This window comes from Apiospora marii, assembly GCF_038362585.1.
Source record: "Apiospora marii strain CBS 49790 chromosome Unknown utg000011l_segment0_segment0, whole genome shotgun sequence".
In the NCBI taxonomy this organism is placed as follows: Eukaryota; Fungi; Ascomycota; class Sordariomycetes; order Amphisphaeriales; family Apiosporaceae; genus Apiospora; species Apiospora marii.
In genome coordinates this window covers 778527-790849 of record NW_027117382.1, presented here as the reverse complement: position 1 = coordinate 790849, position 12323 = coordinate 778527, and the positions used below count along the sequence as shown (strand labels likewise).

At 60.8% G+C, this 12323-nt stretch overlaps 3 protein-coding genes across 3 annotated transcripts; 2 read left to right on the top strand and 1 right to left on the bottom strand.

Annotated features, from left to right (window-relative positions):
- Positions 1-326: 326 nt before the first annotated feature.
- On the bottom strand, positions 327-1303 carry PG985_013311 (Polyketide transferase; the record flags this gene model as incomplete). Its single annotated transcript, XM_066833077.1, has 2 exons — positions 327-1142; positions 1196-1303. The coding sequence occupies 2 exons, from the start codon at positions 1301-1303 to the stop codon at positions 327-329; spliced, it is 924 nt and encodes a 307-aa protein (XP_066677817.1).
- Positions 1304-2562: 1259 nt separating this feature from the next.
- PG985_013310 (beta-ketoacyl synthase domain-containing protein) lies at positions 2563-10481 on the top strand (the record flags this gene model as incomplete). The annotated part of the gene is made up of 7 exons (XM_066833076.1): positions 2563-3151; positions 3234-3351; positions 3433-8428; positions 8508-8869; positions 8965-9139; positions 9206-9514; positions 9609-10481. 7 exons carry the CDS (start codon positions 2563-2565, stop codon positions 10479-10481), a joined length of 7422 nt encoding a protein of 2473 aa, XP_066677816.1.
- A 466-nt stretch (positions 10482-10947) lies between these two features.
- On the top strand, positions 10948-12154 carry PG985_013309 (uncharacterized protein; the record flags this gene model as incomplete). The annotated part of the gene is made up of 2 exons (XM_066833075.1): positions 10948-11767; positions 11898-12154. 2 exons carry the CDS (start codon positions 10948-10950, stop codon positions 12152-12154), a joined length of 1077 nt encoding a protein of 358 aa, XP_066677815.1.
- Positions 12155-12323: the final 169 nt, after the last annotated feature.

The window sequence follows — 12323 nt, the reverse complement described above, 5'->3', positions numbered from 1 at the left end:
GGTCGCTACCAAGAGGGATCCATCCTGTGCTTACATGTATGTATGCCATACACAACCAAGAACGTTTTCATTGATCTTACTCGCATCTCGCATTCGCCTATTGGATCCAACGAATCAGGAAATAGTCTTGCGCTTCCTTTGGCGGGCCGTTGGCCAGTGGCCCGCTCCCTTAAGTACCATGCTTAAACTTATGCTACCCCAGAATCGCCCGAACCCCCCACTTGGCCTGAATCCTAAGACCCCACAACATCCAACGTCTTGCGTCGCCATTGCAGCAACCTCATCTAACCGAGACGCGGCTGACTACATGCTACGTACATACCGACTCAACGCATCCTGGGCGCAAAGTTTTTCAGCACAAAGTCCACCTGGACCTTGACGAGGTGCGCGAAGCGGTGCCCATCCGGCGTCAGGATATCCATGTGCCCGCGATCCTCTGTGTGCCGCTCCTTGGGCCCGGGCAGCCCGGCCCAGATGGCCTCCTGCGTGTTGCGGATATGCTCGAGCTCCTCGTGGGCGGCGAAGACCTGCAGAACCGGGATGGCGCCCACGCGCTGCGGCACGTCGGCAAAGGACCAGGAGCCCAGGCGCCGGAGCGTCTGGATGGTGACCTCGTTGCGGAACCCCGGGCAGATCTTGGCCAGGTTCTCGACGACCTCGTCGTACGGGAGGTCCTCCATGCCGCGCTGCTTGCGGTAGTCGAACAGGGCCGTCTCCTCCGAGTCGCCGATGTACTGGACGTAGAAGGGCTCCTTGCCGCGGGCTTGCGACTCGCGGTCGCGGATCGCCAGGTCTAGGTACTTGCGCCGCTTGCCCGGGGCGTCGAAGTTGTACGGCATGGGCGCCGGGCACACGGCGACCACTAGCTTGACGCGGGGGTCCAGGCCCGCGGCCGTCAGCGCGGCGGCGGCCGACAGCGAGTAGCCCCAGAGCGCGATGCGCTTCGGGTCGACCACGGGCTTGGTCTTGAGGAAGGTGATGGCGTCGCTGAGGTCTTCGGACTGCTTGGCCGGGTTGATGTCGGAGCGCGGGAGGCCGTCGCTTCGCCCGACGGATCTGGGATCGTAGACGAGCGCCGTGATGCCTGCCGCCTGGAAACCAAGCGCGACCTCGTGGTAAAGCAGACTAACCGGGAAATTGAACTGGTGCGTATTGATTAGAAGCAGTGCGGCGTGTCAAAAGGAAAGTATCTTACCCCTGGAGTCATCACAATTGCTGGCCCTTTAGCCCGGGCGGAGTACAGAAAGCCCCTCAGGACCAAGCCGTCCAGGGCCTTGAACTCGATCTTCTCACTCAAACCCATCGTGACTATCTAGGGAAGAACAGTTGGGCGTTGCTCAAAATCCACGTTGCGAATGGATTCGACGTTTCAAGGCATGTGCGATATCCTCTTCCGTGTCAAGTCGCATCAGGCGCGTCTCTTGTTAAATGGCTCAGATTCGTTGGTGGATGTTGGCTCCTTCGCGCGCTTCGGGCTTCCACAGCATGCCCTTGTATCGGACCTGAGGCCGTTCCAGACCACTGGATCGTTGACCTGACAAACACCATTACGTGGGGGTCTTTTGATAACATGATTCGATGGTGGTGTGGTGTGCCAATTTAGAAATATATTACTACGTTTGTATAGATGCAGGACACACACCCTGGATCGACACATGCATGCAGCTCAGCCCCATTGGATACCCGAACTAACTAATGGCGAGATTGATCTAGGATTCAAAAAAGTTCCCAGCGTTCCCGGTGCCTCGTGGCGAGATCCACGAGTATGGTAGACCTTCCTGATGCAGGACGCGATAGGATCGCCAAGGAAACGTGGCATATAGCCGAGCTTACGTCCAAGCTCCGAAGTTCAACCAACATCATCTGATAGAGACATCACCACATAAACCCCGTGTTCCTCCGAACTTGTATCGGCGCCGCGTACAGCCTATCACACGTCAGCCAACTAAACCAAGATTCGTATACCATGTTCGCTATCAGAAATGAAGCTGGTTTGCCCTAGGCCATCGACTCATAGGCCCCTGAAAGGATCCTGACTGCATGATCCTCAATCTTTCCCTTCAGCTTCGGATTCACCTTCCAGTTCTGGTATTCCGATGAAGCTGAATGGACTCCCGGAGGATCTCGACTGCATAATCCAGACCCTCCGATTCACCTTCCAGTTCGGGTTGCCAAACAGAAGAGTCGGCGATGGAGGCTGTGGATGGGGGCCTTTTCTGCACGCACGCTTACACACACCAACATGATCCTCAGATGCTGGGCGATGAGCTGAGAGAGAATCTCGTGTTGTACCGGACCACACTGTCGTCGCCTGAGTTGGCTCTCCACTCGAATGGGATTTGGTAATTACCGCATTCATCTAAGACGATACCAAATGCCTGGAACCTGGATAGGCCGAAAGGAGGCCTGTTGGTCAGGGGCATGCTGCTATCCCCAGATATAAAACACGACGCTCGACCGACTTAGAGAACAAATCCAATAACCAGATTCTTGTGACACGTTCCACGTCTCTGGTTATTTCTTCTAATCTAAAAGCTCTGCTTGATAAACCCTGAAGCAGACATGTCGGACCATAGCCATACAAACGGCACGACCAACGGTAATGGCATCCGGAGCAATGGAGTCCATAGCCACGTGCCCAATGGCACAGCCAACGGCTTGACCTCCCACGCAACACCCAACGGCACGCCCAATGGAACATCCAATGGGACAACCACTGGCACCAATGGCATCAATGGCTACACGCCCAGACCTTCCGCCCCAGCCACACAGACCCCCGTGGCTGTCATCGGCCTAGCATGCCGCCTCCCGGGCAAGAGCAATTCCCCCGAGGCCCTCTGGAAATTCCTCCTCGACGGCGGGATCGCCGACCCCACCCCGCCCGACCACCGCTACAACTTCTCGACGCACTACGACGGCTCCCAACGTCCGGGCACCATGCCGTCCCCGGGCGGCATGCTCCTCCGCGACGTGGACCTGACGGCCTTCGACGCCTCCTTCTTCAACATCGGCCACGCGGAGGCGGCGGTCATGGACCCGCAGCAGCGCCAACTGCTCGAGGTCACGTACGAGTGTCTGGAGAACAGTGGGGTTCCCCTGGAGAAGCTTCGGGGGACTAGGGCTGGATGTGTAGTGGCTAATAACGCCGTTGGTGAGTCAAATGCCATTGAGTTTTGATTGTGTGTGTATGTCGATCACATGACTGACGGGGATATTCCGCTCCTTTTTTACAGAGTATGAGGGGTTCGCTACGCACGATCGCGAAGATAATGTGAGCGGTGGGAGTACGGGCTTCTCCCGGTCCATCTTGAGTAACCGGATCTCACATTACCTCGACATCCAGGGTCCAAGGTATGCTCTCTTCTGCTAGCGGACAGAGGCCATCATTTTAGGTGGTCGATAAACATGAGCTACGTACTGACTGGTCGGCAGTATATCCATTGACACGGCCTGCTCCGGAACGTTGGTCGGCGTCGACCTGGCCTGTCGTTATCTCCAGACCAACCAGGCAGATGGCATGCTGGTCGGAGGCGCCCTGTTGTACCTCGACCCCTCGGCCCTGCAAGACACGGGGCCCATGAAGGGCGCATTCTCCCCTACCGGGCAGTGCCACACCTTTGACGCCGACGCCGATGGATACATCCGAGGTGAGGCCATCAGTTGTGTGTACCTCAAGCGCCTAGACGACGCCATCCGGGACGGAGATCCTATCCGAGCTGTCATTCGGGGCAGCGCTACCAACAGTGACGGCAACACCACCAGCCTGACGCAGCCCAGCTCGGCGGCCCAAGCGGCGGCGATCCGCATGGCCTATTCCAACGCCGGTATCAGCGACTTTAACGAGACGGGCTACCTGGAATGCCACGGGACGGGGACGCCTACAGGCGACCCTCTCGAAGTGGCCGGTCTCGCCTCCGTCTTCGCGCCTAGCCGGCCCGCTGAGAAGCCCCTGATAATCGGGTCCATCAAGAGCAACGTCGGTCACTCGGAGAGCGCGGCTGGTCTGTCGGGCCTGATCAAGACGGTCCTGACGGTGGAGCGGGGCGTCATCCCGGGGACCCCGACCTTTATCAACCCCACGCCCCGTATTGATTTCGACAAGTCGCGCGTGCGCCCATCGCGACGCACCATCCGCTGGCCCCAGAACACCTCGGGCCTCCGTCGGGCGAGTGTGAACTCGTTCGGCTTCGGCGGCACCAATGCTCACGTAGTGCTCGAGGCCCGGGACTCGATGATCAAAGACCCCCGCGTCCGCAAGGGCTTTGTATTTTCTAACCACGGCTCCAGTCTTTTCGGGCTGGACGCGGGTCTGGACGCCGAGTCGGAAAGGCCGTACATCCTGGCCCTCTCGGCCAACGACAAAGACGCGCTGGAAACCAACGTTCGGACTTTGGCGAACCACCTGGGCGACCCGGCCGTCGGGGTCAAGCTGGGCGATGTGGCGTACACGCTCTCGGAACGGCGCACGCACCACTTCCACCGCGGCTTCGTCATCGCGGACTCGTTGGACATCTCGCCCGATTCCATGATCCTCGGCAAGAAGAAGGCGCAGCCTCCGCGGGTCGCTTTCATCTTCACCGGGCAGGGCGCTCAGTGGAGCCAGATGGGGCGCGATCTCATCGAGTCCTTCCCCTTGGCTAAGGCCACGATCCAGAAATTGGACGCGGCGCTTCAGACTCTCCCTCAGCCTCCACAGTGGTCTCTCATCGACGAGCTCTGCGAGGTGAGAGGCGGGGCGGTGCTGCGGCTGCCGGAATTCTCGCAGCCCCTCGTCACGGCGCTGCAGATCGCGCAGTTGGCGGTGCTCTCCGACTGGGGCATCTCCGCTGCCCGGGTGCTGGGCCACTCGTCGGGCGAGATCGCGGCGGCGGTGGCGGCGGGGCTGGTGCGCCCCGAGGAGGCGATCAAGATTGCCTATCTCCGCGGCCTGGCGGCCAAGTTCCACCAGCCCGACCAGCCCCTGGGCATGCTGGCGGTCGGGGTCTCGGCCGAGGCCGTCGCCCCTTACCTCGAGACCGAACCGACCGTGCAGATCGCTTGCTTCAACAGTCCCACCAGCCTCACGCTCTCGGGCCAGCAGCCCGATCTGGTGCGCGTCTGCGATCGGTTGAAGGCTGATGGGCATTTTGCCAGGATGCTCCAGGTGAACCTTGCCTATCACTCGGAGCACATCCGCGGCATTGCCGAGGACTACCACGGTCTTCTCAAGGAACAGGTTCCCACCGCGCCCGGCGGCGCCGGAAAGGAGAAGGTCACCATGTTCTCGTCGGTGACGGGCAAGCCGATTTCCGAGGCCTACGACGCCTTGGGTCCCGACTACTGGCGGCAGAACATGGTCAGCCCCGTCAAGTTCGCGCAGGCGGCGAGCAACATGCTCGCCGGGCCGGAAAGCAGCGAGTTTCTCATCGAGATCGGGCCCTCGGGTGCCCTGGCTGGGCCAGTGGCGCAGGTCATCAAGGCGGCCCCGAGCGCCCGCAACACGCAGTACGTGGCGGCGGCCAAGCGCGGGGCCGACGCCCTGCTGGCCCTCTACGAGACGGCCGGCAAGCTCTGGGCCAACTCGGGCGTCGTGGACCTGGCCAAGGTGAACGGGTACGACGCAGGGCAGGAGGCGCCCAACCTGGTGGTGGATCTGCCCAACTACCAGTGGAACCACACGCGCCGGTATTGGCGCGAGTCACTGTCGGCCAGCGAGTTCCTGCAGCGGCCGTTCCTCAGCCACGACCTGCTGGGCTCCAAGATCCTCTCGGTCCCGTGGCACAACCCGACCTTCTACCAGGTCCTCGAGCTCAGCGACGTCCCCTGGCTGCGCGACCACAAGATCGGCGACCAGGTCATCTTCCCGGCCGCGGGCTACCTGTCGATGGCGGTCGAGGCCATCCACCAGACGACCGCCATGACGCAGTGGCGGGAGAAGGGCGTGCCCAAGTCGTTCGCCTACTGCCTGAAGGACGTGCGTTTCCTCCGCAGCCTCGTGCTCGAGGAGGACGTCCGCGCCAAGATCAGCCTGGCCCTGGTCCCCCTCCACGCCTCGCCGCGCCGCTGGTACAACTTCCGGGTCCGGTCGCTGGTGGAGGGCGTCTGGGTCGACCACTGCGACGGCCTGGTGCGCATCGACGAGGAGGTCGCGTCCTACGACACGACGGCCCCCGCCCGGGCGCTGGAGCCGCTGGCGCACCCGGAGCCCGGGGCCGTGGGCTACAAGAGCGCCAACGCCGGGGAGTTCTCGTTCGGGCCCGCGTTCCAGCGCATCGAGTTCTTCGACTGGGTCTGGGGCAGTCCCGAGACCCGCGCGCAGGTCACGACGGAGTACCCTCCCTCGGCCTACTCGCGGCAGTCCGAATATCCCGTACACCCCGTCGCGATGGATTGTCTGCTCCAGCTTACGGGTTATTCTATTGCGCAGATGCAGATGAACGCCCTCGACGATATTAACTGCGTCCCCGTCGGCATCGAGGGCATCGTCATCCCGTCCCGTCCGGACGGCGGCCGGCCGCCGGCCAGGTCGTGCATGGTTCGCTCCGTGGCGCATCTGCTGGATTCGAGTACGAGCCAGACGTACGGCAGTCGGTTTGCGTCGGCGGGGCTGTATGATCCCGAGGACCGGAGCTTGGTTATGGAGATTAAGCGGATTCGCTTTGATCCTATCTCCTCCCGGGGGGACCAGTCGGAACATGTTTATATGCACTTTGGCTGGAATGCCGATGTGGGGCTGACGGAGGCTGAGGGGTTGAATTCCTACTTAGCCGCGGGATCTCCAGAAGAAAAAGAATTGACTGTAACAGCTGATCAGACCGATGAGTCGCGTACCTCTTCTGCTCGGGTGCAAAGGCTTCTGGATGCCCTCGCCCACCGACGGCCCGAGATGGCGGTGCTTGAGGCCAATCTGGACGGCGATGACATCACATGCCTCTGGTTAGACCTGCAGAGCACCTCGGGGCCGAGGAGCGGCTACAGCAAGTTCTACTGCGTTTCTAAAGACCCCAAGGCCTTGTCCCAGCTGCAAGAGACGCACAGCGAGGCCCCGCGCACGACGTGGGACCTCGTGGACATGGCTCATCCCTCGGGCCGCATTGATTCGACTGATAAATTCGACCTCGTTCTGGTCAAGGCCTCGGATCCGGAGATGGCTTTCACTAACGCTCCTGCACTCCTCTCCAACATTACGGCTTCGATGTCAGAAGGCGGGATGGTCGTCTTGCTCAATGCCCAGGGCAAGCCCCCTATTTTCCACGACGCATCCCAAGCGCTCGAGGCGGCCGGGCTCTGTCAGATCAAGGATCTGTCTGCGTCTGTGGGCGGGCTTGCCATTGTCGCGACGGCCCGCCCAGCTGGCCCGGCGGCCACTACGGCTTCTGGGGATAAGGTGATTACCTGCTTCCGGCTCACGGGTGGCGATGAGCCATCCAATGTCTTGGCAGGCCTCAAAGACGCAGGCTGGGCTGTCAATACTTGTAGTGATGCCGATGCTCTTGCGCCCCGCAGCAACGTTCTGGTCGTGGATGAGCTGTTCACGACCGTGGCGACCCGTGTCACGGCAGAACAATGGAGAATGCTGCAGACTATCATTCGAAAAGAGTGCAACGTCCTCTGGGTTACCAAGGGTGGACAGATGGAGGTGACCGAGCCCGACCGGTCCGCAGCCCCCGGCTTGCTCCGAACAATCCGATCCGAGGAGCTGGGTATCCGCCTCATCTCCCTGGACGTCGAGAACGCGGTCGGCTCTCGGACCCTCCACGCCATCGAGTCGTGCCTGCGCCTCCTCCAGGAGCCGCACGCGGGCATCCAGAAAGACAGCGAGTTCGTCGAGCGGGGCGGCGTCATGTTCACTCCCCGCCTCCTGCCCGACCCGGCCCTGAACGAGGCCAAGCACGAGCCCGTCAACGGGCGGAAGCCCCAGATGGAGAGCCTGCAGAACAAGAAGACGCCCGTCTGTCTCGGTGTGGAGCGCGTCGGCACCATCGACTCGCTGCACTACGCGGAGCGGTCCCCGACACCCCTTCCCATCAAGGACGGCTATGTCGAGATCGAGATCCACGCGGCCGGCGTCAATTTCAAGGACCTCGCGCTGACGCTCGGCATCGTGAGCAGCAACGACCCCTTCACGCTCGGCGGGGAGGCGGCCGGCGTCGTGTCCCAGATCGGGAAAGACGTGCCGGGCGACAAGTTCGTGGCCGGGCAGCGCGTCGTGGCCATGTTCCCCGGCTGCTTCGGCAACCGGGTCCAGGTGCCCTGGCAGGTGGCGCACGCCATCCCCGACGGCCTCGGGTTCGAGGAGGCGGCGACGCTGCCCGTGGCGTTCCTGACGGCGATGCATGGGCTGTTCGATCTGGGGGGTCTGCGGGCGGGGCAGCGGGTGCTTATTCACTCGGCGACTGGTGGGACCGGGAGTGCGGCGGTGCAGCTTTGTCAATACATGGGGGCTGAGGTATGTCTCCCACGTGCATCTAGCTTTCTTTCTCTTGCTTCGAAATGCGCTCTACTAATTACTAACAATCTTTGCACAGATCTTCGCGACGGCCGGCACGGAAGAGAAACGCCGGTTCCTGCAGACGGCCTACCACATCCCCGCGGACCACATCTTCTCCTCGCGCACGACCGACTTCGAGCACCAGATCCTGCGCCGCACCGGCGGCGCGGGCGTCGATGTTATTTTGAACTCGCTGACGGGCGACCTGCTCGAGGCGTCGTGGAACGTGGTCGCGCACGGCGGCACCATGGTCGAGATCGGCAAGAAGGACATCATGGAGCACAGCCGCCTGTCCATGGAGCCCTTCAGCCGGAGCGCCTCGTTCCGGGCCCTGGATTTGTCGCTGGACACGGCGGATTTGTATGGGAAGGGGGCGGGGTTGGGGCGGACTGTGGCGCGGTATGTTTTTTTTTCCTTCTTTATCTTTCTTTTTTTAAACCCCTATTTGCATTGATTATCACGATCCCGGTTGCTAACACTGTGGTGTGTTCCAGACTCTTTGAACGCCTGTTTGCCCTCCTCGAACAGGGCCACGTCCGCCCCATCACGCCGATGCAGACCTTCGCTTTCGGCCAGGTGACGGATGCGCTGGCGCTGATGCGGTCGACCAAGCACATGGGCAAGTTGGTGCTTTCCCGTGACGCCGGTGACAAGGATCAACGAGTAGCCGTAAGTGACACACACACACAGCACGGGGGTGCTGATATGAAGGAGACTGACACTGACACTTTGCAGATCCGCCCGGCCCAGAGACTCGTTCGGTTCCGACCCGACGCCACCTATCTGCTGGTGGGCGGCCTCAAGGGCATCTGCGGCAGTCTCGCCGTCGACTTTGCCAAGAAGGGCGCCAAGCACCTGGCCGCGCTCTCGCGCAGCAACTACGACGATGCGCAGTCGCAGATTGTCCTGCGCCAGCTCGAAGACCTGGGCTGCCAGATCGACCTGCTCCGCGGGGACATTACGAAGGTCGAGGATGTAAGGAGGGTCTTCGCCGAGACCAGCGTCCCCGTCGCTGGTATCATTCAGGGCGCTATGGTGCTAAGGGTATGTATTATTGGCCATTACTGGCTTCCCTCATTGTTATCGCCCCCCCGGACCTGCTTACTGTACGGACGTTGGCTAACACAAACTCCTCCAGGATCGCCCCTTTGCCAACATGACGGTGGAAGAGTTCCACGCCGCAGCCGCCTGCAAGATTCAAGGGACTTGGAATCTGCACAACTGCGCGCAGGAGGCGCAAGCACCCCTCGACTTCTTCACCATCCTGTCGAGCATCTCGAGCGTGCTCGGCAACCCGGCGCAGGGCAACTACGCCGCCGGCTGCTCCTTCCAGGACGCCTTCGCCAGCTACCGGCAGGGCCTCGGCCTGCCGGCCTCGACCGTCAACCTCGGCATCATCGAGCAGATCGGCTACATGGCCCGCAACGAGGACCTGCTGGAGAAGAACGTCAGCAGCGAGGTCGCGCGGGGCATCAACGAGCGCCTGCTGTGCAAGATTATCGGATACTCGATCCTGCAGCAGTCGGGGGCGCCGGTGAGCGCGGACCCCCACAGTCGGGCGCGCATGGTGACGGGCTTGACGATGCCGCAGCCGCCCGACTCGATGCTAAGGCTGGACGCGCGGTTCGCGGCCCTCTTCGTGCGGGACGGGTCGTCGTCCTCGTCTTCTGGTAACACGCAGGCGGCGTCCCAGGACGTCTCGCAGGAGATCAAGGAGCTCAACCTGCTGCTGCGGTCCAAGAGCGCCCGGGCCGCCAACCTGCCGCAGGTCGTGGACGCGACCCTCGCCGTCGTGAGCGGCTATCTCGTCCGCGCCATGCGGCTGAGCGAGGCCATCGAGCCGGAGCGGTCCCTCTCGGCGTACGGCATCGACTCGCTCGCGGCCGTCGAGTTCCGGAACTGGCTCCGGCTCGAGCTGGGCGCGGCGATGTCGGTTATTGATATCACGACGGCGCCGTCGTTGGTGTTTTTGGCGGAGAAGATTATTACTAAGGTTGATGGGGTGGAGTAGAGGACGATAGAGATGGAGATTTTATTTTTGTTTCTCTAGACTTTTGAAACACCAGATTGCTGTTTCCTGGTTTCTAGATGTTCTGAATGTGGTTGGGTTTCTTCTCGCTGTTGCCTGTTCTTCGTCTCGCGCCTCCACTGTACGGCCGAATCAACGCCGGGCCCCAGGCCCCGTCGGCTCTTCGAGATAAAATGCAACTCTTGCTCACTTCAAACACGATCCCGCCACGACTCTCGAGGAAGTTTATCGTCGATATCTCGGCACTCCCAGTCTCAGTTCTGCGAACTGAAATTTCAATTGTGTGTTAAGAAGATTGTCTGCACAATTTGAAGTAAAGATTCAAGGCGTATGCAGTTTATCTCAAGGAGTGCGAGCCCCCTCTTCTAAACGTGAGAGATAATGCACCTTACAGGTTGTCGCTAGAGCGATTATCATAACTTTGCAACTCACCTCGCCTTCACTCTCCATGGCCAGCACCCCGACTTTCGACCCCATCGGCCACGACTTGGTCTATCCCAGATTCGACGACCCAACCAAGCAACGCGTCGAAGAGCGCCGCGTGGTGAGAGGCGACCTCGAGGTAATGGAAAACCCGAGATTCAGCCCCTATCTGCCGTACTCCTGGGGCTTCACCATCTACCGGGCTGTACCGGGCCAAGAGCAGGATGTCCGCTTCGCCGAGGGCGTCAGAAGGCTGACCGAGTGGATGCGATGGATAGTCCGCAACCGCCGCTACACTGATGAAGATGTCCGGATCTGGCGGGCGCACCCCGAGCTCATGCCGCAGCCGGCCGACCCTGATGCGTGGGACGAAGTGGCGGCGCGCCTGTGGAACGAGGTCGTGGAAGACTACCCCAACGCTGGCAAGGTAGATACTACCGAACTTGGCCGCGAGGACTTTAGTCCCGTGGGCGAGGCCTTCCTATCCTGGTTCGCTGCCCGTCAGCCGCGGCGAGCTCCCGATGACGACCTCTTCATCCCTCCCAATTCGCGCTACGATTTCTGCTTGATCGTCGACGAGACGGCATTGCAGATGCTGGAGGGTCTACCGGCCGAGACGCCGCCCCTGAAGGCGCCGGAGCTGGGACCCAAGCCGGCGCAGCTCCAGTTTCAAAGCCGGGAAGAACAACGCAGATATGAGGATGCTGCGCATGCAGCACGTCTTGCGGCTAGAATTGCAGAGGCCAATGCGCGGCGACAAGGCCCGCCGCCGCCAAAGTCGGAGCAACAGCGAGCCAAGGAAATATGCCGGGAGACGTGGGTCTGGATACTGGACCGCGAGACGAGTAAGTTGCTTTGCTTATATGTATATTCCCCACCCTAATGTGGCGTCAGTGTGTGGCCGTAGTCATACAAAAACGCACGCACACTCTCTCCTGTGTCTTGGCTAACCGCCGGTTTTTACACAAATGACAGTGGAACGCTACAAAGACGGCGAAGACATCGAGTTCCCGCCGTGGGCCAGGATACGGCTAAGCACCATCTACGCCGTGTGGTTCCGGCGCGCAAAGGAATGCGAGACGACGTCGTGGGATGGGCATATCGAAGAGGACAAGTTCCAGTGGGACAAGGTCCGGTGGTGGGTTTCCGGCTTCACTGCTCGGGCTGCTAACGAGATTCGGCGGAGGTATCGTGCGGAAGCGGCGGCGGCGGCGGCGGTCACAAACGCTTGAGCGTGAAATATACACTCAGGCAACTTGAGCCAATCTCGGCTCATTATTCACATGTATATATATATATATATATATGTCACAAGTAAGGAGTACGTAATAATCATAGGCCTTATAGGTGAGAGTAGCATGGCTTAGGCTCATCTTCCAATTCCATGATTTCGTGAGTGCT